This window comes from Talpa europaea (genome assembly GCF_964194135.1).
Source record: "Talpa europaea genome assembly, chromosome: 8".
Taxonomy (NCBI): Eukaryota; Metazoa; Chordata; class Mammalia; order Eulipotyphla; family Talpidae; genus Talpa; species Talpa europaea.
In genome coordinates this window covers 97,974,172-98,000,492 of record NC_140075.1, presented here as the reverse complement: position 1 = coordinate 98,000,492, position 26,321 = coordinate 97,974,172, and the positions used below count along the sequence as shown (strand labels likewise).

Sequence of the window (26,321 nt, the reverse complement as noted above, 5' to 3'; positions counted from 1 at the left end):
CTCTCACTCCCCTGAAACACTTTGATTTTCACTTGCTCTCTCCTTTATGCACTAGTTGTGCATTTTAAAAAACCTCCCCATAAATATTTTCTCTTAATTATCAAAGGTACAGAGAATAAGGCAGATTATTAACTCATTTGCTTGTGGTTTTGCAAAGTCAAATTTTGACTTAATATTATGGCTTACTGAAAATAAAATTAAATCTCCCAAGGTACAGGAAAAGGAGAACTTAGTTTTCCTAATCATTTTCTGTTAATGGTCTAGGCGCTGTACTTTCCGAGACTGGTTCCGGCTTATCTCCTTGTTTAATTTTGTAAAATATGAACTTATGAGCATATTTCTCATAATGATGAATCCCTGTCCCATTTTTATCTTATGGAAAGTGATTACTGTATTTTAACCGTGAAATGGTTAAGTACCTAGAAGATCTTAGTAAAACAAAATACACCAACAGTATCTAAAAATTACAGGAAAAAACTCACGACCCACTGGCCTGAACTGGCAGAGGAGCAGCGCAGGCAGAAAGTGTGCCGGCCACATGGGCCAGATGAAATATGAGGGCAAAGGGAGCACTGAATTTTTGTCAGGACGGGGCTGGGTCCAGCAGGACCAGCGTACCAGCATACAGACAATGTGTCTGGCGATGACGCCTTCATGATATGATGAAAGACTTGCTGCACCTTCCTTTCAGTCATGTGGCAGCTGGGTTCCCCAGCCCTGCCCTTCCCATATCCAGGGAGTTCCTGCACAGAGGAACGCCAGGCTCCCTGTGACTGACGCTTACCACAGACATCCCTACCCCGTGCTCAACGACTCTTACTGGTTCCTGGCCATGCCAGGGAAGCACGGGTGCTGCACAGTGTCCAGAGCAGCAGAGGGAATGGAAATGACCGGGGGAGTGGTCACCTGCTCTACCTGGGTCTTCAAGTAGACTCACCCTCATAGGCCTTGGCAGCATCCACCAAGTTGGACCAATCCAAATCCGCAGCAGCATCAGGCAAGGGCATCAGCCCGGGGTCAGGCATGGGCCTTCGCGTGTCCTGGATGTCGGTGAGGGAGCTGTCCGAGGCGGAGAACTCTCCTAAAGGAAGGGATGAGGGAAAAGCTAATTCCTGGTGTCCAGGAGATCTGCAAGTCAGTCGTTACCAGGAATAGGCTGCTAGCAGGCCACTGGTGGCTATTCTAAAGCTGAGCTAGGAAATGGATTCCACCAATTTGAAATCTTTTTCTTTTTAATGACCTGTAATGTGTGTCATGGAAGAGTTAGTGGTGCACAGGGGGAATGTGCTTTTGTGGGAGCTGTCTGTCTACAGTGGGACCCGGGGCAGCTCCAGGGCTCCCTGCCCGTCCTAGAGCTGAGGGCCCCAGGCTGGGACGAAGATGCTTTTCACCAGAAAAGTGTTTTGGAGTCTGACCAGGGAAGCCTACTGATAACTATATCAGGGGACAATAAGGCTTGTTTCTGTCTGGACTAGGACCTGGGATCCGACCTGCCCTCTCTGAGGACTTCCAGTGTCCCTGGGACCGACGAGGGACAGCCGCAGCCCCAGTGCCATCTGCTCGAGGTCCCAGAGATGGCCCACTGGTTCCTTGGTTGGCAGTGCCTGTGGTGGTGGCAGAACCAGGTCAGATCACATGACGGTCCTTGGATACCCGCACAGTTACCAGAGGAAGGTGACTTTACAGCTGGTGCTGGCACTATTCTCCTTCCCAAGGACACAGTAAGGAACTCCAAGGATTGGTTTTGGATTACAGCAGTCCAACATCCGGAGTCCCTGCTACGCTCACAATATTTCAGATTCAAATATTAAATCATCCTAACAACTAACCCTTGTGCAGCCTGGGTAGGGAGCAGGAGGCCACTCTGTGCCACTTGAGGCCATGCCACACTGTTCATGCATGTGGAGGCCAGAAAGGAAGGGCTGGAGGGGCCAGGAAGCTGTAGCTCAGGAAAAGTAAATGCCATCAACAGGGCAGTAGGGGGGTGAAAACTAGGGCAGAGAAAGGACACCCTCGGAATGTGACTGTAACAGTAAAATCCCTGCCAAGACAAGGCTAAAGGTGAAGCTATCTGTTAAGATCTTATCAGTCACTCCAGAAATACCTGTTTACAAGGAGTTAAAACATTTCATCAATTATGCTAGCCTGGTAAACCAGAGTATATTTAGTGCTTGTTTTCCCTTTCAAATTACATAAAGGACTGCTCTGAAGTGCAGCTGCTAGTTATTAATGTGCTGAAAATTAGCAAAATTATGAGTAAATGGCAATCAACAAAAACTGCCAGATATTAAATGTTCGGTTCTATTTAAACTTGCTCCCACCAAGGCTAAGTAGGGGGAACAGACAATTTTGTGTGTCACTCACAGCCCTCTGCCCTTTTATATCAGGGGCCCAAATTTCCATATGGGGGAAAAAAAGAAGTTGTCATTTCCCTTTTCCTAATCACACTGCAGTGGTATTCATACCAATAGCGACCAGGGCTCAGGGCTTAGCCCAACAAGAGCAGCTCAGCCCAGGAAGCAAGAAAGTGCTAGAAGGCACTCAGAGAGGGCAGCCTGGCCTCCCTACCCTTCCCACAGTTATGTCGGCTCTGCTGCCTTCATCCCCTGGCTTCCTCACTGGACAATGGATGTGTGAGAGTAGGATGTCTGGGGTGCCCTCTTCAATGTAAGCTTCTAGAAGGCAGGGTCTACTTTGGCATGGCACATGCAGAGACCTTTCACCGGGCCTGTCTACAAGGTCATTGGGGTGACCTCTTAGACCAGAGAGAAGCCAGTTCCAGCTGCAATCAGAGGTGGGGTGGAAGCAGGCATGATGCCTGAGTGATGGCTGCCATGGAAGGGGAAGGGACTGCAGGGGGCCATGAGCAGGATGGAGACAGTGCAGGAACATTCATCAGAATGGGCTGAGAGCTCAAGAATGATGCAGGAAGAAAACAAACTAGCCAAGCAAGTGATTCAAAGAAAATACTGTTCCAGAGAAGCAAAAGGGAAAGGAATGTGCCTATGAGTAGACAGGGAGATATGTGGCCCCACATTCTCAGCAGGAATGTGGGGCCACAGTCACATGTGCAACAAGCAGGAGCACAGCTCCACAGAAGTCACGGTCTAGGCCACAGCGAGGAGGCCCGGAATGGGGGTACACAAAGGTTGGAAAAAGGAAAAGAATACATTTAAATGCACAGTCACAGAATGTGGGCCTTCATACAACTGGGATCTGGTGAGGTCACAGAAGAAAGGAGGCATTTAGGAACCTATGGCTGGAATGGAGGTGCTGTCCCCAGCGAGCTTTTCCCTAACATATTAAGTGTTTGCTCATGGGACAAGACTGAGTGAGTCCACATGTGAGGGCTGACACCACAGGCACTGTTCCCACCACCTGGGACAGACAGACAAGAGCAAAGTCTGGGTTCTGATGGTGCTAGGGGGGGAGCCTGTGGATACAAGTCTAAGAAAAAACTACTCTAGTATTCGTCATTTGTCCAGTCAGAACAGCAAATGGGATGTTTGGCAAAAACACTAATTCCCAGACTCACTGTGGACATTCAAATCCAGCCAGTCTTGGGCAAGCCCTGGGGATCTGTAATTTTACAAGCATCCTGGGTCTGGTGAGGCTGAAATGTCTGTACCAGGCAGACTGGAACACAGATGAAGGGTCAGGTAAGGGGATGGGCAGGACGAGGCCCTCTACGCACCAAGTCATTCTCTAAGCAACTGGGTGGCGGCAGTTTCTGGGGACACTGGTCATCAGCAGCAGGGCTGTTTAATGGCTACTGGAAACACACTCACCATGCAGCGACTTCATCCCCAAGGTATATGAAGGCCTCCGCAGCGGAAGAGACTTGGGGAGAGAAGGGTACGTGCTACTGAAGAGGACATCGTTGGGGAGAGCTTGGTCCAGGAGCGAAGCCCTTGAGGTGAAGAAGTGCTCCCTCTGGCCGCTGTAAATACTCTCGTCTGACAGTGTCCGGTGCAGGGCCCGCCTTGAGGTGGGTGTGGTAGGGAAAGGAGACTGAGGAGAGGAGAGTGCATGGAACTGCAAAACAGGACAACAAAAGTCAGTTTCTGGTTCAGACACCTGTCACCCAAGTCGGGGGGTGGGAGGGTGCAACAAAGTCCCTGCTCTTAGACACATCCCATCAAGTCCTGGAGCCCAATTAGCACCCCTGAGCCCACCAGCCTACTTACTTCCTTCGGAGCTAAAGTGGGGGTCCTGGTCATTGTTCTTCCAGGCCTTGACTATCAAGGCTGAGCACATCAGAGACATGATTACAGGGGTTCACCAGTATGTGTTGTGGTCCAGGACAAGACCGGAGGGCCAGACTAGTGTGAGTTCTGTTTGAATTCAGCATTGCTAAATCATGTAATCCCTCTGAACCCAATTCCTGGTCTGAGAACTAGTCTAGTGGGCCTCAGACTGGCCAAGGAGGAACCGAAACCCTGCACCCGCCAGGCGCATGTGCAATGGCATGAGAAATCACGCAGGGGCCCAGCAACAGTGCCAGGAGTGTCCTCAGAAGCTTGTCAAGTGACCACGTTTGCTAGGCAACAAGAGCAACCGAGCATCTCACTCTATTAACTCAAATAGTAGGGGGATCTTGGTAACCAATGAGCTACTAAGTTGTGCAGTAACTGAACCTCTCAATGCAGCTAAATTTAATGATTTGAGACCATTTATTGGTGATGAATTTCTACTCATGAGACAAATACAGGGAAGTCATTTTATAAGTGACAAATATTTATAAAGATATATAAACAATAAAAATTCCAGGGAGCTTACTGTCTTATTGCTATCTTTTGCCTTTCTGGCTGCATCTGATTTTACTTGAGATTTTTCTGCAAAAGGCAAGCTTCTGAGAATCCCACGCATGGAGAAATAGACCTATTAACAGTATTTTAATGTCCAGAACCTTGAGAGTAAACAGAGCATTTGATATGTTAACAGTTATCCTCCTTTGGGTTCTCTTAACTGCTGCTCACCTTGGCAGGGAGAACGAGGTGAGAACAGGTGAGCATGTGGGTAGGAGGCCTGAGTCGCTGCTGGGGGACTCCCGTGTCACAAAGGGGCAGAGAGGGAATGACATAGCAATGGCTCCATTTGGAGGTTAGGAATACAGAACTGACCCTCAAGTTCATTCATGGGCTCTGGGGGTCTATCACGTTTTTGTTCAACAGGCCAAGGGTTCATCAATTGGCTCCCCACAATGAGGTGTGCACAGCTGCTGCGTAAATGTGGAAAAGTTATTAATCAAATGCATCGTAAATGAGCCCCAGATGTAGCCAATCGTGTAAAAATCCTATTCACTTTAAAAATTCATGATGAGTTCCCAAGGTACATATGTGCTTGCCTAGAAAACTAAGCTGCTGTGACAAAGGCTTCGGGAGTCTTTAGTGTAGGGAACTTGGTCTGGAAAAGACCACTTCCCTCCTCACGTTACAGAGCAGAGAGGACACACTGGACCGGGGAACCGGCCTGCTCATTCTAAGAAACAAACAAAAAAGCTAAGCGTTCTCTTCTCCATCTGTGGTCCTAGGCCAGACCACAGGTCTCTATTCAAAAATTGCTCTCAGCCTTTGCTTTTGGCAAAGGGATTTCCTTCCTCAGTGAGTATCACCACAATGGTGTTTTTACAGGAGATGAATTTTCCACCAACTCTAATTTTGGCCTCTTTGGGAAATATTAATGTACTTAAGAAGCAAAGAGCTATCTTGAAGAGCTCCATTGAGCCAGCTGTTTCACAGCAGTTCTGGCAGCCTGCAATAGGGAGGCAGGGGATGGAAGGAAGCAGTCTGCCTGGATGCTGCCTGCCCATCAAAAGGGAGGAGGATTCAGTCTTGTTCCAACATGTTGGGGATGGCCCCTCACCCCGGCCCTCTTCACTTCCAGTCTTAAAGGTGTGCCCACCTGTCCAGTTCCCTCTGATTTCCCAGCAGGTTACACCTGAGACTCCTGAGTGCCACTGCTCAGTGCTGCCAGCCCCTGGGAAAGAGCCACAGAGGAGCTGGTGACAAGCCCAAAGGGGCTTGAGAGCATCAGGTGGGGTTCAAATTGTAATAGGGTGGGCCCCAGAAAGGGGAGGTTCCAGGTTCCCTGCCCCACCCAAGGGAGGGTGGAGCTGAGCAGGGAGGAGAAGCTGGAGAGGAGACAAAGGAAGGAAGGAAGCAGGATGGAGAGCCAGGAGGAGACCTGGAGGAGGCATGTGGAGCAGAGAGACATGTGAAGAAACTGCGCTTGCTTCTTGGTCCTGAGCTGAGTGAAATAGATGTGGGTGAGAGACCCGTGGGGAGGTTAACAATGGCAGCTTTTATGTTGACTTTGATTTTGCTCTTTTCCTCCCAGACTTTTCTGTTTCTGACCATGTTCTATGGGTCCCTGCTGGAAGGTACCTTAGACTTGTGGCAGGCTTTCAGGCCTTGCTTTGGGCCAATCCTGTTTGGATGGACTTTTACCCACGAGGGGATGGGTAACTGTGGGTGCTTGATTGGGAAACTATATTCTTCGTCTTGCCTATATTACACGCTAATTGTATTAAAGTTCCTTTCCATTAAAGGGCTATATGTTTTGTCTTGATGTGGCAGATGGCAGAACCTATTTAGAGCAGGCAGGTTTGGGGGTTCTGGGGTGCCCCTCTCCCTGCCCTGTAACAAAACTGGGTTCCTCACAGCATCATTGCTCAGAGTTGTTCAGGTAGGACCCAGGAGTCCATGACATCCATGCCTCTCCCAGAGAAACTGCTTTCTCCGCCCTACATACTGGGTTTCCATGTCTAGTTTCACTCTAGAAAAAGGTTCCTGAGTTTTGTTATCATTTGGGCATCAATGATCTACACTGGTCCTCTATTTCAAAGCCCAGGAACAAGGCCTAGAGGTGACCTTGCTCAGCTCAGGCTCCTGGCTCCCCCGCACTGGCAGTGAGCATGGATCAGCTCTTCCTAAGTGCTGCAGCTGCATGTGGCCTCTTCTGTGGTCTGCACATGGCGTGCTGCTAGTGAGGGCTACAGATTGCATGACCTCTGCTCACTTGCCAGGCTGTCTGTGGCCCTCAGGGAACATGAGGTTATCCCATCTCTGCCTGCCAACGTGGCTTCTTAAAATGTTACGGCTCTGACACTTTTCCTGGAGCAGGAGCTCCACAGCAGCTGTGCGGGCCTTGAAGTCGCCTGCTGCCCAGCTGCAGCCTGCCCAGCAGAGCACGGCCATGGCTCAAAGCAGACACTCTGTGGGCAAACACGCCTGGCAGTGACCCTGCCCTTCAGTACTTGCGACCATTCAGAGGTGCCACTTGCTATCCAAGAAAGCCCACACGGTGAATGGGTTTCCAGTGTCAGAGCCCAAAGCCAGTGGCTGCTCCTGGTATCTCAGAGCCTGACACAGTGGCTCAGATGTCTCAGCCAGGTGTGACCACTAAGATGCTCCAGGGAAGGCTGGCTTTTCTCGCCCAGCAGCCATTCAGTGTATCAGCCCTCAGTGACTCTCTGAAGAGCCTAGAGCCACATGGCTGAACTCGTTTGGAACCAAAGCAAAAAGGATGAAACTGGAGAGTTTCATCACAGTGAATTTCCAGCTCCCGCTCCCAGCCTTTCCCAGAGGCAGCCTGGCCGGCAGGAGTGCTTTCTGCACAGGCCTCTGGTAACAGAGCACACCCCTGTTCTGAACAGGAATGCCAAAGTAATTCACTCTGGAAATAAAAGCCAAGACCTGGAATAAGGGCAAAACAGACATTTGCTTTTGATTATTTCCATGGCATGAGTAAATCAAAAGCATGAAAAGCTCTAAGGTTGCCCCCTTCCAAAAATGTTAAGCCAAGATATGGAGGAAAGATCCCTTTTAGGGCAAGTTTTATTTTCCGCTAACCTAACAGGGAAAATCTGAAATAATTTTTACTTTGAAACTGGTACTTAAACATTTTATACACCTCTTTGGGTTTTGATGGAGAAAGAAGTTTCAAGTACTATCTTTTGTGAGGTTGCTAAGGAAACCATCTGTACTCTGGGTGATGAGTCAGAACTGATCAGTGCTGGCTTATAAAGCAATTTAGAGAAATCAAGAATGGTAAGTCTTAAAAATGACTTATTATGTTTATGTTAGTAAGTCATTTATTTCTCAGAGAAACTCTAGAATGGTCTTTAGGTACCTTACATTTCTGTAAATGTTGGTTTATCTGAACTACCTGGCGGGGCATGTGGTGCACACAGTAGGTGGAGCTTGCACGTAAAGGCCCTGCAGCTCCTGCAGCCAGCATGCCACGCCTCTTCTCCTCTGAGTACAGTTTGAGGATGGGGACTGGTTAATAGTCTAGTGTCCATTTTTAAGCAAGTCTCCAAGGTTTCCTTTGTCTTATTTTAGTCATGTCAGGCAGACTACAAATCATTTAAGAGCTCAGAAAACAGGAAACGTCCAATCTGCCACAAACTTCCTGGGAGTGGATTCCCTCTGCCTGGGGCTGCCCGTTACACCACAGACAGAAGGCCTGATGCCCAGGAGAAATACCTTTGGGTCCAGTCCAGCAAACACCAGCTCTGAGCCCTGGGGCTACACACTTGGAGACAAGGCAGAGCCTGAAGCAGGCTGCAGAGTCCTCCAAGTGGAGGGAAGAGGCCCTGCAAGGTCTGATCACCAACCCACAAACCCTGAGCAGGTGCTCGAGATTTGTGGGGCCAGAGGCTGGGTTTTAGAAAAGGCACTTACACAATTCTTATGAAGTGTGGTTTCTGCCAAGTTTTGAAGGTAAGGGTGTAGACTTCAGGGGTGGCCCTTGGGGGGTGAGTGTCGACCAGGCAGTTCCTCTGAGTGGCTGAAGAACATGAAATGGATGGCCAGTAGGTTTGTCTGGCTGGGTTCGGGGCGAGGTCAGAGTGCAGGGCACAATGGGCACACATGACTGGAAGTGAACTGGAGGCTCTGGGTGGGAGGGGTACAGTTAGGGCGAAGGCACTAATGTCTGTATAGAAAACTGCCTGATAAGGGAACTAAGTGTGTCTGCAGAGTTCTAAGGAGCAATGTCAGCTGCATAATAATGTTCAGAACAGAGTAGAGTTTGTGCACTGTGGGCATGGCACACTGAAAGAAGGCAAAGCTGTGGGAGTAGGGACAGATTAACATAAACCCAGATTAAGGAGGTGTGAATGCAGGGACAGAGTATTTGGAAAATAGTGTGAACTAATTATTGGGAGGATTAGATAACAGCGGGAAGTGGGGTTGAGTGAAGAGGCTCTGGGAACCAACACTTCCTGAGGGAAGAAACTGCAGTGAGCAGCCTGTGCTGTCCGGCCTTATCTAATTGCTCTTTACCCCAAGCTCTGCCCGGTACCTTAAAGTTCTTCTGGGATTCAGAAGTTGGGCTTTCCAAGTCAATGAGTTTCTTGAGATCCTCCTCAATGGTGGATTTGGAGGCTGGCTTAGGGGATGCCCGGAGGTCCCTGGTTGAGGCACGCAGCCTGGTGTGGGCTATTTCATTGCCATCGCTCTGATGACGCCTGGAAAGAAAGGGGGGAGATAGTAGACATTAAGCTGACAAGGTTGAATCAAGGGCACATTGGGCCCTGAAGGATGTCAGTCAATGGGGAAATAAAGAGAGAAGAGGGGGATTACTTCTGTTCACTGGTATTAGAATCCACTTAGATAAATGCTTGTTAAAGAAACACAGAATGAAAAGTCTGATGAATAAATTACTCTTTTACAGGAAACTCTTAGCTCTTCTGAGCCAAAATTAGCAACAGACTTATTAATAAAAGACCACGGGGTATGAATCCCAAATGCAACCTTTGTACAAACAAAAACAAAATAATTGAATGAATCATGTATATTTTTTGCTGCACTACTTTGACAAAAAGTTCTTTATATTCAGAGATAGTCATTTACTTTCTAATATCCCTTCTGGTGCCTCCTGGCCCAGTTAGGCATGACACAGGAAGGCTGTGATTAATGCCATCAAAGGGGGGCATCATTCTGAAGTCTTTTCTTCAGACAGATTTTTTCTTAGGAGAACTAATATTCTTGAATTCAAATATTTTGCAATACATCTTATTTAAGGAAGGAAGTAGAGAAATAATTGAAGTTTTACTTAGGGGAAAAAAAAGGACCTCTCTACCAATCAACCCCTACCAAGCCCCCAAGCCCAGCCTCCCCTGTTGGAGGAAGCTGCCCCCACCATTTTGGTTCTCTGTCATACTGAAAGCAAACCACCCAGCAAGAGAAGCTAAAGAAGTCTTACTTTCTTGTGTCCATAAATCCCACAGAGTTTATGGTTCCTTCAGGTTTTTTCCATCCAATCAGGTACTTGCTAGTGGCGCCCTGGCGGGGGTAGAAAGTCCTAGGGCCAGAGGAGGATGCGGAGGAGAAGGAGGGCGCGAGCTGCGAGGCAGCGGGGAGCTCTTCTTTAGGTGAGCTGCGGGTGCTCGTGAAGACCACGGGGCTGGCAGAGTGTCGGGAGCTCATGGTGCTGAGAAGGACAAAGAAGGCACAACTCAAGAGTGCATCCTGGGGTCAAAGCATCAGCTATAAAAGTGGTGTCTGGGATAGAGGTTACGGCCAGGTTAAAGAACAATGAATATTTCATAAAATATTAATGGGGATGACTGGTTGGCCTTCCTTGCTCTCTCTCTCTCTAATTTAAATGTCTGCTGTCAGAAGTGACAGATGGCCACTGGGGCTTAGGCTGCACTTTGTTAAAAAGTAAAAATAGTTAAGACTGTCAGGGATACTGCAGTGTGCTGGAACCACTGAGGTTTACTACAGTAAAGTCCAGAAGAGACAAGCGTCGGGGGAGTCAGTGGTGTAAGAGGTGTGCCTGTCTCCACCACGGACTGCGTTCCTCAGACTAGGTGGGGGCGAAGTTCCCAGGCCCAAACTGAGGCAGGCAGAGTCTGGGGCATACAACTCAGTCCAAGGCCCAGGGGCACAAAGGTCTCCTTGCCCCATGGTGTCTGGCATTATTATTGACTTTTCTACTGGCTATTCATCAGAATGACACTTATACAAAAAACTCAAAATGTATTAAAGACTTGAATGTGAGACCTGAAATGATAACACTCCCTCAGGAAAACATAGGTTTAAGTTTCTTGACATAGGTCTTGGTGATATTTTGGATTTGTCAACAAAAGCACAAATAAGTGACTGGGACTGTATCAAAAGGCTGCTGTACAAGCAAAGGGAACTCTCAACAAATGAGATGACAACCTATGGAATGGGGGACAATATTTGCAAATTATATATCTAATAAAGGGTTAATATCCAAAATAGATATACAACTCAATAGGGGAAACAAAATCTGATTATCACATGAGCAGAAGGTCTAAAAAGACCACCCCCCCACCCTGAAAAAGAAATAGGCCCACAGGAACATGAAAACGTACTCAGCTCATTAATCAGGGAAACACAAATCAAAAGCACAATGAGCTATCACCTCACACCTGTTGGAATTGGCATTATCAAAGACATAAGGGATAACTAGTATGGATGAGGATGTGGAGAAAAGGGAACCCTTATGCCTTGGTAGTAGGAATATATTTGGTACAGTGTCAAAAAAATTAAAATAGGTATGATTCAACAATTTCACTTCTGTATATTTATCTGAAGGAAATATTATTATTGCGAAAAGACTCTACCCACACCGTGCAGTGTTACAACAGCCAAGAGATGAAAGCAACTTGATGTCCTCATGGATGAACGGATGAAGAAAATACAGGGAACACACACACACACACACACGTTGTGGAATACTCTTCTGCCATCTGTGATGACATGCATGGACCTTGAGGACATATTGCTAAGTAAAAGAACTCAGAGAAAGACATACATTTGTACAATCTCACTTTACATGTGGTACCTAGACAACCTGATATTAAACAAACATAAACAAAAACAGAGAACAGACTAGTAGTTGCCAGAGGTGGGGGAAGCTGCATAACAAATGGGGGAATGTGATCCAAAGGAACAAACTTTCAGTTATAAGATGTAACTGGGGATGTGATATACACTGTGGTGACTAAAAATTAAAATAAAAAGCTGTTCATCACTGTGTTTTAAACTTCAATTACACTTTTCAAACCAAAAGCAGAATCTTCAAAACGAAGGATAAAAACTAAAGTTGGCTTCTAATCTGAAGGGCCTTGGACTGTACGATTTCCATATTTCCTGCCCATTGATCTCACAGGATCTATATTCATATTTGAGCTGCTGAATTCACCAGCTTAGACGGAGACTAAAGACAGTGGAGTCTTGCTATGGTGGACTTTGTAATGGGATATCTACCTAATAGGACATGGTCTTAAAGTATTATTCCTCAACAGCACTTCTATTTGTCAAAAACTAATGACCCTGATCTCAGTCAAGTGTGACTTGAGTCAATAGCAATACATCCATATTGTATTCTTTAGCTAGGACAAATATACTATAGGGATGTAAGATAATGATAAGGGGAAAACTGTGTAAAGGGTATTTGGGAATTCTCTGTATGACCTCTGTAATTTTCCTATAAACTGAAGTATTCTGCAATTTAAAAAATATATAAAAATCTGTAAAAAATCTAAGCAAAAGACAAACCCTAATAGTCTCCTTAGGTTATATATATATATATATATATATATATATATATATATATGAAAATGACTCTTGATCCCCATCTCAAACTTTACAAAAAAAAAAGCAATTCCAGCTGGATTGCATATTTATATCTATATCTAAGGATTCTGGACTATAATATGAATTCATTTATGATAGCAAAGGACTGAATCCCACTAAAATTTCTACTCATCGAAAGACAGAAGAGTAGGAGACTATACATAAAACATATCCATAGTGGGTTTCTATCCAGAATATATAATTCCTAAACTCAACAAGATAAACAACCCAATAGAAAAATGGGCCAAGATCTGAAAAGGAATTTCACAAAAGAGGATACTTAAAAGACCAATAAACACTAGTGGTCAACACAGAAGACTGCAACGCCACAGTCACCAGAATGGTTAAAATTGGAAAGACAGTACCAAGTGCTAGAAAGGCTGTGAAGCAGTAAGAACTCACACACTGCTGGTGGGCTGGTGGGAGTGTTACTAATTACCACTTCGGCAAATTAGTTTCCAGTCTTTGCTCAAGTTGAATGTAGGTATATCCTATGATATAGCAGTCCCACATGTGTGACAAAGGACATGTACAAGAATCCATAAAATGCCCAAATTCAAAACATTCCAAATGTCCTTCAATTCTAGAAAGGATAGATGAGTTGTGGTGTGCTCCCACAATGCACACATACTACAGCAATGAAAATCAACACACGGGTGAATCTTACCAACATAGTTATGATTTAATGGCACCAAACACAATAGTACAGATAGTATGGTTCCATTTACACACACAGACAAAAGTTGGCAAGATGAGTGCTGGCTCTAGGATGCAGGACTGTGTTCGCCTTGGTGAGGAGGTGGGAGGGGGATGTAAGAAGGAGGGTCTAGATGTGCATGGTGCGCCAATTCCTGATCCCGGCAGTGACCGTTCACTTTAGGAAAACTCATCCGAGTATATAATAGTGACTTGTGCCTTTCACTGTGTGAATGTTATACTTCAATTAAACACACCCACAGAAATCAAGTAGGTGACCTGAAAGGGGAAGGACCTCTCTCTCCATGAGGCTCTGCAACAGACAGGAAAGAGCAGGGCAAGGTGTTAGGAAGAGGACACAAAGCAATGGTGATCTGGAGGATTTTCCACACTAATTGGGTCCTCCTAAGAGGACCTTGTCTTTATGACTAAGGAGGAAGAACTGTGCCTACACCTTACCAAAAAATCATTAAAAAAAGGACTAGTTAATCTCTAATCCCTTTAATAATATTTTTCTCCCAAAGATTTTTCCAGCTAGAGAAGGGCAGCTTAAATTGAAAGGCAATGAAATCTCATTTAATTTTTACCTTTTGACAACAAATATCCAATTTGTTATTAAAACTAAGAAAAAGGGAATGCAAAACTCTTCCATGCAAGCAGTACATGAAGTTAATAAGAACAAAGTAATAACAGGTGTATGTTAAGGAGAAGGCTGGAAGTAGGAAGGTGAACCAAAAGACACAAAGAAGAGGGAAGATACCCAGGGACAGAGGTGGATGTGCCACGGGGGACACCAGACACCCGGCGTGATGGCATCACATAGTGACTGGACAGCTGACAGCCAAAGAATCTCCAGAAATGGCTCCAGAATGCAGCTTTTGGAATACTTCAGAACAACATGTAGGCCTGTGCCTTTTGTTAGTCACTTAGAGAAGAGATTGAATCTTTGGCTTGCAGATTTTTTCATCAGACTATACCTCCATCATACACATTTACAGCACAGATGAGGAGATTCTCAAGCCTTAGCCCTGGCTAGTGTCTGTGCAATAGGGCTGAAGGTACACATCACTTATCCTGAGCAATCATGTGCTTGTTTTACCTGCCGTGACTAGTATCCACAAGCAAATGCTAGTGTGGTTGAATGATTGGAACTGGTTCTCACAAGGAAGCATGTGACATACAGATTGCAGAGCCCACCCTCAGAGATTGATTTAATACATCGCCTGGGGACGGGAGAGCATGTACTTCTGATGTGTGCTCAGGTGATATTGTGGTCCCTGACTCACAGTCTCTGCTAAAACGTGAAAACCACTGTACCAGAGGCACATTTGAATTGCCCATACTTTACATTTCTCAGCAACAAGCCAAGATGCCTGTTGGTAACTTCAGTATTCAAAACCCTGGGGCTTTAGAAGATGACATGCTTGGTCAAAATAGAAGTAATTAGCCACGAGAAGAGAAAGTAAATGGCATAGCCTGTTAATTTAAAAATCATCCATGTTTTACAAAAACAGCTATGCTGGTTTTATCCATAAAGCAAATATTCCATAAAAGGAAAAGTTGTAAGGCTTAGAAACTCCAAGGAGGGAGCAGCACATACAGTATATACAGCTTGGGGGCTTCTTCCTTCCTGTATGAATTTAGTTATGACCATGATTTCTGAGATCAGGCAGTAAGTTTGTGTACTGGATACTGAGTTCTTTGAAGGCAGGGATTTACCTTTATATATCTAACAGAATCAGAAAATAGTAGCCTCCCAGTAAAATAACTGTTGAACGAAGTGTTTCTCTTTAACACTATGTAGCATACTATATATTTAACTTCTTTTCTTGTATAAATGGAAACCCTGTGCTGATTTCGATCCCTGGCCAGGGAGCTAACCCACATATGGTGTACAGACCTCTCCTGTCTCACCCGCTGCTCCCCTCAGCAGTGTATTTCAGTAGATCTAGCTGTTCTGCTCCCCACTCTGTGAATCCTCTCACCTACCACGTGTCTGGCCTATAACCCAGTTCTTCTATGCAAAAATAAATAAATCTTTAAAAAAAAAATTAAGACCATGAGGGCTGAAATTTTTTTGTTGACAGCTATATTCTCCATTCTTAGAGCAGTTTCTTGCCATTGGAGTCACTCAATATCACATGAAAGAAACTGAAATAAATGATAAATTTGTCACCCTTTTAAAAAGGGTTAAGGATATTTATATATAAACATTTTACTCATGCTGTATTTAAAACTGAATGTTGCTTTATTTTTGTTGAAAGAAATAAATCTACAAATTGTCTTCTCTTTTCTTACAATGATAATTGCTTAAAGAAGAACATGGGTACTGATTATTAGTTTTATCTGTGAACATGATGGCTAACATCAGCTCCCAGGAGTAAGAAGCCAGCACACTTTTGTTCACAGATAACTTAAAATCAGGAAAGCCAAACTTAACAATTGATTAGATATGAGAATGAAGGAAACAGCAAAAAAAAAAAAAAAAAAAAGCCTTTCCTTGGGAGAGCTTCCTTCTCTAATGTATACAGCTGCCAGCGTGACATTATGATGAGGACTTCAGCACACTCGGCCTCTAATTCAATAAGCACATTAGGGTCACCTGGGAGCTGTAAAAGAAACACATTCTTGGGCCCTAATCCCAGATATTTTAACTTAACAGAGCTGGGTGGTGGCTGGGTTGTATATTTTGGCAAAATCTCCCCCAAGTGTGCATACCAATTGAGAACAACTGCTTGAAGTTGAATTATTCTATGAGCTCATGAAAATCTAACTTCATAATGTCAAGATGAAGCAGGTAAAGGCATTAGAGAAGAGTTTCTCCAGTGTAGACTGTGGGTACCTACAAGTGTTGATGTGAATGAAGATTCTTTGACCCATAGCACATCTTGCCCCAGAAATCTGAATTTTAACAAACTCCCCCAAAAGTTTCATTTTCCTGGAGTTAGAAACTACTGCACTAGCCCCTTCAGACCTTGCACTCTAAATGGATCTCCTCCTCCTTTTTCAGCCCCACTCCTGGGCCCAGCTGAGGGTGGAGCTCATCACAGTTGGCCAACCCTGTGGGCTCAAATCATCTGGAATGACTTGCACCCACATACCTTCTCCAACTGCCCCCCCCCCCACGCCCAACCAAAGAATCTCTGAAAAATCTCTGAAAAGTCTTTCATTACAAATCAGCTAAAATGAGTTGTCAGCTTCATACTTTTTAAGGGGCACTGTGGTGGTCAGACTGTTTCATTACGCTGGAGATTTCATGTTACTGTAACCTGGTGCACTTCAATTTTACCTGTGGCAAATTAATTGTCTCCATGGGAATTGTGCAAGCAGGTAATGAACCAATAATATGGAACAAAAAAAGAACAGCAGTAGAAATGTTAGGAAGGGATGAATATCCGTTACTTTTTGCAGTGTATAACAAGTGAGTTTAGCTGAATATGGCAAAACTAAAACCACTAAGAATTCGTTTGGATTTTCCTGGATTCTACACGAAAAGATCACTAGCTTTATTTTTTAATAGAAACTATAGGGCATGTCCCCTTTCCTAAAAATGACCAGCCTCTGATTTGTTTGATCATCCCAGGATACGAATATTGACGAGAACACACATGGGCACTTCATATACAATGAGAAGAGGCAGCAAGGTAACTGAGAGCCCACTGAACAGTGTGAAACTGTCCACTTTATACCACAGGAACTACACCTGCTTGCTGACTTCATGGAAGGAGGAATCACACAGATTGGAGGAGCCGGAATGATAGAGCCAAAGTCCCAAGTGCTGTAGCCAAGAGGGACCTAGAAAACTGCTCTGAGTTTCTGCCTCATCGTGGAGACCGCCACCTCCTATGGAAAACATCTCCCAGCCTGCTCTGTGCTGCTGAAGGAAATGCCAGGCATCATCTCCTATTCAGGTTTGCCATGGAGGGTCGGATTTTACACAGGCTGCTAAGGACATTTCCAGAAGGGGCAGAGCAGCAATTAGTCTCCTGTCAATGGCCGTGGAGAAATCTGTGCAAAAGGCTGAATGTTGGCCTAGCACCAAGGGGAGGGGATCTGATCACGTTTCCTGTGATTACTTGTACAAATAACTAATAAGCTTTTGGGTGAGAGAGAGTGTGGAGGATAATGACTAAGGAGGACTCCCCCTTTTGTGTTCAGCACTAGCCAACTCTATTCAATACTGGGCTCTACAATTTAGGAGGGATTCAGGAGACACTAATTCTAAAGGACTGAGGGAAACAAACAAGGGAAGCAGGAATGATAAGTCGGCAGAGGGAAACATCCAAGTCACTGCAGTAAAGAAAACATTTCCTCTGAAACTTGCTATTTAACAAGCATCAGGGCACCTAATACATACAGCACAGGGGTATGAGTGGGCACCGCAGCCAGAGGCCTCGGGGCCACTGTGGACTGCAAGCTGTACCAGTGCAATGCTGAACTAGTCAGGGAGCTAAGGACAGAACACCCAGCTCTTATTATTCGGTTTGGCATCACTGAGAAGAATGATGTACAGGTCTGCATCTAAAAAGGACAAAGAAAACAAAGCAAGGAACTTGAGAAGCAAAAATAAGGTTATGGAATGAAATACATAATTTCAGGTGTGGTGGGAGATACATGTCTGTTGAAGGAAGAGGAGTTACTGCATCAGACGAGGTGAAGCCAAGCTTAAAAAAGCAGTGACAGAAAGCTGTCTTACAAGGACATTAAGAATTGCCAATACATTGATAACCCTTTCATTTTCAGTAAGCTTAAAAAAATTAGTAAGTGAATGAGAATTATTAGCTATAGTGTGGGACAAGCTTGGTGACTAGCCACATGGCTGGTCAGCTCAATGTCTTAGGCTAAGTCCAAATCTTTTTTCCATACATTTCTCCCTCAACTGGCCTGGAGGCAGTCGGCTGTCACAAAATTTCATCGTTGAAAACTGTTTTCAAAAGTCCTCCTGTTGTCTAGAAGACTTTAGCTCAGAAAAACCACTGTTTCTTGACTATATATTGAAGCTGCAAGCTAGAGGAATTTCAGATTGGTAGATGTGGGACAGAATTCTGAAGCGAGAAAGGACTGTTAAGTATTCAAAGTATTCCGAAAGGTTGTGCAATTGCTCCTTTTGAGATGATTCTTCCCCCAACTTTTCTTTTTTTAAAGCAATTAGATAGTCACCTTGGTAAGATGGTTTAAACATGACAAGGGATGGACTCTGTTCTTTCAGAACTCTATTGGTCTGAAGACTGGATGGCATTTGGAGAATGTGGGCTTTCTACATTGACTGGGTGACTGCATTAGTTGTTTCACAGAACAAAGCATCGACAAACCCTTTGTGGGTAAGCTCTACCTCAACCAACCTGACATTTGTGGCTTGACAGAGGCCTCATTTTCTCAATGTGCACTTGAAACTTTAACCACAGTGTTTCTATTTTTCAGCCTATGAGGCTGGTTGAACGCCACTGAAGACTTGGATAAAATAATCACCCACTCCTGGAGGCTGGAGAAATGGGATCAAAGAGCTTAGGACAGATCACGTGGAATTCTGCTGTATAAAAACAAAGTATAGTCCTGAATGTTGACTGTGTGCAAGACCACAAAGTAATAATTACTCACGAAAAAGATCTATACACATTAGGTGGCAGAGCAACTTCACCTTGAGGAGTTCTGGGTTTGCCATTTTGGAGGCTGCACTTTCAAATTTTGAATTAGCCTATAAAGTTTAGAAACAGAATATTCCCTCTTTAAGAAAAAAATGCAGGTGAGTGGAGAGTAATTTTTTAAAAAGTCCAGGGAGAAGAAATTTAAGAAAAATGTTACAGAGAAGACAATGGATCATTCCTAAATGCGAAAATGACGCCTATCTTTCACACTCACAGGATGCCAGAGTGTAGAGAACACTGAAACAGTCAGTGCGGGCTCACAGGCACACAGATAGAGGCAGGCTATTCTGCGATAGCTCCCGGCATGGCCTTACTGTCCGGTGCACACTAAACATAAGAAGTCTTTCTTTACCTTTACTCTCAAGAAACTTAAGATTTCCTGGCATGAATAGTTAACTTATAGGTCAGCAGAAAAAGCACATTCATGAAATCAAACTAGACTGACAACTGTGCAGGCATATTTCCTGGCCTTTAATCAGCCCCTTTAATGAATGTCAGACACTGACCACCTTATGCTCAGATATGCATTTTTGCATATAAGCTGTTACAAAATCCCTCCGTTATATTTTGCAGGTTTAAAAAAAAAATCTTATATAGTAATGATCCCTAAAATTTATGCTGCACCAGCACCTTCTATACACTCATAGGCAGAGCTGTACATAAATACACTCAGCTCTGCGCAGAGATTGACATGTCTATATCATAGGCTCTGAAATGCAGTAGTGGTTTCCTAGAAGAGTAAGGAATTGAGGTTTATGTTATTTTCAAAATGGTTTGTTAGCGGAGGCCTCAGTCATTGTGCAAAAAGTGGAAACATTAAGGGAGATACTATTCCTTTTTGTTTATCAAAATATGCAGAGCATCTGTCCACTATGTGGGTGCAGTGAGCATCTGCCTATTACAGGTGGGATGGCACACACCAAGCAAAGGTGCTTAGATTGAGCCGGTGATCACACAAATGGATACTAACGGGCTCCAGGGCTCTGAGCACGATGGGCAGGGAGTGAGACGAAGCAGCACAATGGCTGGCTCACAAGGGTGGGCACCAAGTCCAGACCCTCAAGCAGGTCTGGGCATTACAGAAGAGACATGCATGTGCGAGCAGCAGAGGGATTGTTCAGCTTTGTCGTATGTGCTCTCAAATCCTGTTCTGGCATCAGTGATGTTGGCAGGACCAGAGTTCTGCATGCTACATAACAAGGCCTCTGGTCACCACGAAAACTGGTACTGCCTAATGCCCAAGTCAGAAAGCTGAGGAAAAAGTGCATGCAGCTAGTAAGTGTATATTAAAATTATAACTCTCTTCACCTTGCCTATGTTCACCACAAATCATTATTTTGAGGGGTTCATTTTAAGATCAGAAAATAAAACTGTCATTACAAAAATTATTGTAAAAAATAAAATGAAAGCGTCTCCCTAACTTTCCAAGCTTCACGGCAAATACACATATATTCTAGGGAGCAATACCTTAGAACAATTAATAGGCTTTTTAATTGTAGAAAGTTATCAGTGTATATGGCTTCTCTTAATGATATTCGAATATAACAACCCTATGTAATTACCAACCTACATTAATGCAGTTCTCAGGGGGTGCCACAAAAACCTGCACAATCATCAATAGGGAGACTGGGGGACAGAGGGGTAGGAACACAGCCCAGCCAGAAATATGCAGTGGCACTTAATCACTGTAATTTAGATTTTGTCACCAAGTCCCAGGTACAAGCTCTTTTATGCACTGTCAAGAGATTTCCACATTAATTGCTGTTCCTGTCTTTTGAGGACACAAACACTCTAATTTGCAGCGATTTCAGTTTTTCTAGCAATTGTGCATTTGGTGGCTAAGTCCCGCTTTCCCTCCAGAAAAGGCAGGCTGCTAAAGCCCTGATTATCCAGCTCATTCTGCCAAGATCAACAAACTGAAGTCACAAAGCATCCCGCTTACCAGTCTAGAAAATAATGTGACTCAACCTATCAGCGGGTGGCAAGCCTTACCACCCTCCCTGAAAGGCCACATTCTTCTCCAGTAAGTTTGACTTTCAATAGAAGAGTTCTTTCTAAATGACGATTTAAATGATTTCAGCATGGGTAGGGTGAAATGGAACATGTGGGATAATCCTGAGGCCTTCAGGCAGCCCCAGTCAGCACACTCAGATAATGCATGCCCAGGTGCCTATTTTTCAAGGGGGACATAATAGTTCCCTGGGATCTGTCAGATTCGTTAGATGGCAAAGCCCACATTTTGTACTTTGACTTCAGATGCCCAGCCCTTTTCTTTATGCTGCCTGGTGGTGCCACTCTAGACAAGACTTCTATAACTGACTTTCTCCTGCCATCAAGGTAGACCAGAAATACAGACCCAGGTGAAACAGTCTTAAAAAAAAAGGGGGGGGGGATCCTCCTTTCAAATAGAATAACTGAGAATCAAAGAGACAGAGGAGTCACACCAAATCTAGAAACCATAGAGAAATTATACTGAACCAAAAAGCGTTCTAAGTCGATGCACAGGAGATGGTTAGTTGATGTAGAGATGGTGAGAGGCATCAAAGCCAGCGGGAAGTGTCACAACTCTGCCATCTGGTTCTAGGTCTACAGAATATTATGGGACCTAATGCCCAGCTTTCTATTCTACTTTTCCAAACGGTTCCGTCATACACTTGAATCAAACATTCCATCTTCAGAATTGTGGGAGGTGAGCTGGGTGCCTGGTATCTAAGAGCACTGAGACGACTTTCCAGCTGCCTTCTGGCTTGGTGGCGATGTAGTCCAGCCCTACTACAGTCATTTTTTGTTACTGCAACATAGCAGTGGAAAATAGAAACAAAAGTCGTGAGATGCTTCCTACAGTAAGGTCAAGCTGGAATTGCTCAAGATGGGAAGTAAAACAGAAACAATGAGAGAAATGAATATTTAACTGATCAGTTTAAACAAATTCAAATTAATAGGCGATGCCCTCTCTCATTAAGATCATCTGGGGTTCACAGATAGATTATGTACCTGGATTCGCACATGAAAAGTAAAACTGCATTTAGTTTCTCTGCTATTTCCCTTTAGGGCATAATAAGGAGACAACCCCAGAAAACAGCAAGGTTAGACTGCTGTCAAATCAGCTGTACAGTGACTGAAAATCATCAAAGGTAAAAGAAACCACACAGAGATCAACAGATCCAGAAAGATATGGATAAGATGCTTCCTCCCTAAAAGGAAGAACCTAATGCTACTTTGGATTTTAGGCTCAAATCCAGAAGCAGATATGAAAATAGTATGGTCTATGAGCATGCTCTTCAAGGATACAGGGGAATATGCACTTTTCAGTACTGCAAGGTAGATGGCTCATCTAATTTTAGCTACACTTTTCTGTTGGGCACCCCCAGCCCCCTGCCATCAACATATCACTGTCAGGAGGCAATTACTGTAAAAAATTACCATGCAAATACTGGGTAAGTGATGTTCTCTGGCAGAGAGGCCGTGTAAAGGATGTGTTCAGCATCATAAATAATGGCATATCAGCTTGAGAAAAAAATCCTTTCTTAAAAATAAGGCCAAAGTATCTTCAAAAGACTGTCTCCTTCTAGAACTCTATCAGTAGCTGAAAGTGGAAGTCACAAAACTCTTCCCTAATTCTGATCTGTAGTTAGGAAAATTTTATAAAATCAAATACAACTATAAAGAACGAATCTGAAAATTTTTCTCACAGTTTAAATAATGATGCATCAGGATTATAGTAATGAGGTATTTTTGTTACAAATAAAAGGCATTAAATATATACAAATAACTGTCACTGCATAAAAACCCCCCCTTTTCTTATCCATTCTTGAATAAAGTGGGATGAGGCAGGAAACTCAACTGGGGACTGGGCTGGGGATGGGAGAAGCCCAGGCAGGGCAGTTACCTTGTGTGGGAAGCAGCGTCATTTATACTGAAAGTGCTGTTCTCCCTCGTCAGAGGGTTGGAGCCGACCGGGCTCTTGCTGTGGATATCCAAGCTCAGGGAAGACTCTGCCTTCCGGTCCATGCCGTGGCTCTCTGGCTCTAAAGTTCGATCTGCCATGGAGATCACTTCACTGGAGCTATGCCACAGGGGTGCCACTTTCTCCTTGCCCGGCCCTGAGCGAGGGGATGACGTGGCAGCCCCCAGGGAGACCGTGCTGCCATGGCTGGGGCCGTAGGAGGTGGTGTCGATGCCGCTGTCGGCAGACGTGCCTTGCAGGTAGTTGTAGCTGTTGAGTTCGGATTCGGTGCGGTCCCCATCGTACCACTTCTCGTCACTGTGGGCGCTCGAAGCATTGCTGGAGAGGGTATTGCTGCTGGAGTGGCTGGAGTAGTGGCTATCAGACTGCAAGGAAGGGAAGCAAAATGGACTTCAGTGCAGGTGCCGCTGTTTGAACACCGGGAAGAACCACGGTGGACTGACTCGTGACGTGTCTAGCTATGGGCTCTTGAGGCACAAAAATGTCAATGATGATGACAAATCAAAGACAAGAGATACCTAGAAAAACCCATCCAGAAGTGTCTGTACAGAGACCTGGAAATTATATTTCTTAGGATCCATTTTTCATTATTTGACTTCCAAAGGGCTTATAATCACAATCAGAAAACCTGCTTGACTCTACAAGTCTGACTGCTCGGAGTAAACAGAGGCTGAATGGAAGACTTGCTCCTACAGAGAGCAACCTTTCCTTCGCCAGTTAGCATCTGTTTAGGAGACAGCTTTCCAAGGAGTGCTTAGAGGTAAAATTTATATAAGAGGTGCCAAGACAATTCAGTGGGGGTGGGGGGAGATATAGTATCTTCCAAAAATGGTGCTGGGACAACTGGATATCCACATGCAAAAAATAATGAAGTTGGATTCCTACCGAATAGAAAAATAGAGACCTCGATGTAAGAGCTAAAATACTGCAAGCTCTTAGGGGAAAGCACAGGTATATTGCTTCATGACGTTGGGTTGTGCAGTTATTTCTTAGCAATGACACCAAAAAGCATAAAAAATAAAAATAAATAAATACACTGGACTTCATCAACAATTGTGCTTCAAAAAACACAATTTAAAAATGGGCAAAGGGGGCCTCCCTGGTGGCGCAGGTGGTTGAGCACAGCGCTATGAAGCTGTCGGCAGTCTCTGCAGCGCGGGTTTGAGCCCGGCCGGCGAGATACCCACATGGCGCAGCAGACCTCTCCTGTCTCTCCCACTGTTCCCCTCAGCAGTGTATTTCATCAGTCTGCCTGTTCTGATCCCTCTCTGTCTCTGGTGAATCCTCTCACCCTCTTGCACATCTGACCTGTACCCCGTTCTTGTATGCATGAATAAATAAATCTTAAAAAAAATTAAAATTGAAAAAAAAATGGGCAAAGGATCTGAAATATCTTTCAAAAAAGATGGACAAATGGCCAATGAGCACATGAGAAATGTTCATCATCATTACTCACTAGGGAAATGCAAATCAAAACCACAATGAGAAACACTTCACACCCACTAAGACAACTTTAATCAAAAGGCAGACGATAATGGTGGGTGGCACTGGTGATGGGACTGTAAACTGGGCCAGCCGCTGTGGGAAAACAGTTACAAGTCCACACTTTGAAGAGAATGAAAACATGTTCACACAAAAACTTCTACATGAATGTTTATAGCACCATAATTTATAATGGCCAAAAAGGTAGAAACAAGCCAAATTGTCCATCAACTGGTAAATAGATAAAAAATTTGGTTAAGTCCCTAAAATGGAATATGATTCGGTCACAAAAAGAAATGAAGTACTGATACATGCTACAACATGGAAGAACTTTGAAAACATTATGCTAACTAAAAGAAACCAAACAGCATGTTTCTGTTCATATGAAGTGTTCAGAACAGGAAAATCCATAAAGACAGAAAGTAAATTAGTGTGTGTCCAGAGCTTGGAGGGGGTGGGAAGAGTAAGGGTGACTGCCTAAGGATATAGGACTTCTTTTGGGGTGTTGAAAATATCCCAGAGTCAGATCACAGTGCTGGCTGCACAACTTTGTGAAGATATTAGAGATCATGAAATTGTACACTTTAAATGGGTGCATGTTAGGAAACTGAAAATAGCTGATATGTGGACTGCAGCTAAATTAGAAAATCTTTTCTACATAGTAACTTAGCTGCTTAGAAAGACTGTCATGTAGCTTACCAAAGAAGTATGACTTCAAAAGACACCTGAATGCAGGAGAATATTAAGTTAGAGGGAGGCAGGAATTCCAGATACTTAGTGGAGATTAAGAGGAAAGTGGCAAGAATTGTGTGTACTTTGGTTGAGGAATGAATGCCCTCTTGACCGGCTGAGGCAAGGGGGAGGGGAATACACCCCTATTTTACCTCAGAGTGATAGATCTCTTCCCCCTAAAAAGGAATCAACCCCGGTTACTTTGCTGGCACAACTCCGTTTTCCTCAGTAACAATGTTTGTGTTCAAGGCTTGGCTCATTTTCACTATCTGTAGGGCAGAACTTGTTGAGTGCTGTCCTGTGCTGCGGAGCTTGGCGGCCCCTAGCCATGTATGGCGACTGGGCACTTTCTATGCGGCCAGTCCAAACTCAGAGGAGCGGAAAGTGTAAAGCACATGACAGGCTTCTGGAGAAACATAACATGAGCCACACGTGTAATTTAAAATTTTCTAGTAGTCAGACTATAAAAGTAAAAAGGAGGTGAATTTAATTTTAAGAACATATTTTGTCAAACAAATCTATTCGAAATATTATTTAACCATGTAATCAATATAAAAATTACTAATGAGGGAGGGGAAGCCAACAAGTGGACTGGGGCATCCTCGTTTACACACAGCAGCACTGTGTTAAAGAGTGCACCACTCTTCCTCAGCCCATCCCTCCCCACGGTGGAGAGCGGGCAGCTCGCTCACACACACACACACACACAGGGTTCTCTTGTTTTCAGCTTCAATGTTCATTTCTTCAGAGCAAAATGTATGACAGCCTCCTCGCTGGAAGTTCTCTGAGCCTCATATAAGCTACAGTATTTCCTCATCCTATATGATGACACATACATAAATACACAGTCCAGTGAACAGACAAGGATATTAAGAGGGCGGGGTGGAGGGAGAATGATAATCTTTATCTCAATTCTACCTTTACATGATCAGGAACTATTATGGGAAAAGGACAATAATGTGAGCAGTGATGGAAGATAAGAGAAGCAGTTAGGGGGCGAGATCATGAAGCTGCCTGTTTCCTTGACTGATGCTTATGCTTGCAATTGAATAAGCAAATAGAATTCACTGCTAGCACATTTCTATTTCTAACATTTTAGGATTGTTTGTGACTGGATCCGTCTTCCATCCAGACCTGTTGGGTGGCGGGTGCACACCAATGTGGAACTACAATTTATGT

At 44.3% G+C, this 26,321-nt stretch overlaps 1 protein-coding gene across 8 annotated transcripts in view; it reads right to left on the bottom strand.

The window, feature by feature from the left end:
• Positions 1–26,321, bottom strand: part of SIPA1L1 (signal induced proliferation associated 1 like 1) — a gene marked incomplete at its 5' end in the record, with an annotated part of 130,417 nt that overhangs the window by 4,992 nt on the left and 99,104 nt on the right. For 7 of the 8 annotated variants that reach the window (XM_084241188.1, XM_084241189.1, XM_084241191.1 and 4 more), the window contains 5 exons: positions 938–1,081; positions 3,789–4,035; positions 9,310–9,475; positions 10,213–10,440; positions 22,851–23,293. In XM_084241188.1, the coding sequence (XP_084097314.1) occupies positions 938–1,081; positions 3,789–4,035; positions 9,310–9,475; positions 10,213–10,440; positions 22,851–23,293 (1,228 nt within the window). The remainder of the gene's footprint in view (positions 1–937; positions 1,082–3,788; positions 4,036–9,309; positions 9,476–10,212; positions 10,441–22,850; positions 23,294–26,321) is intronic. The other variant, XM_084241194.1, reaches the window with a different exon arrangement.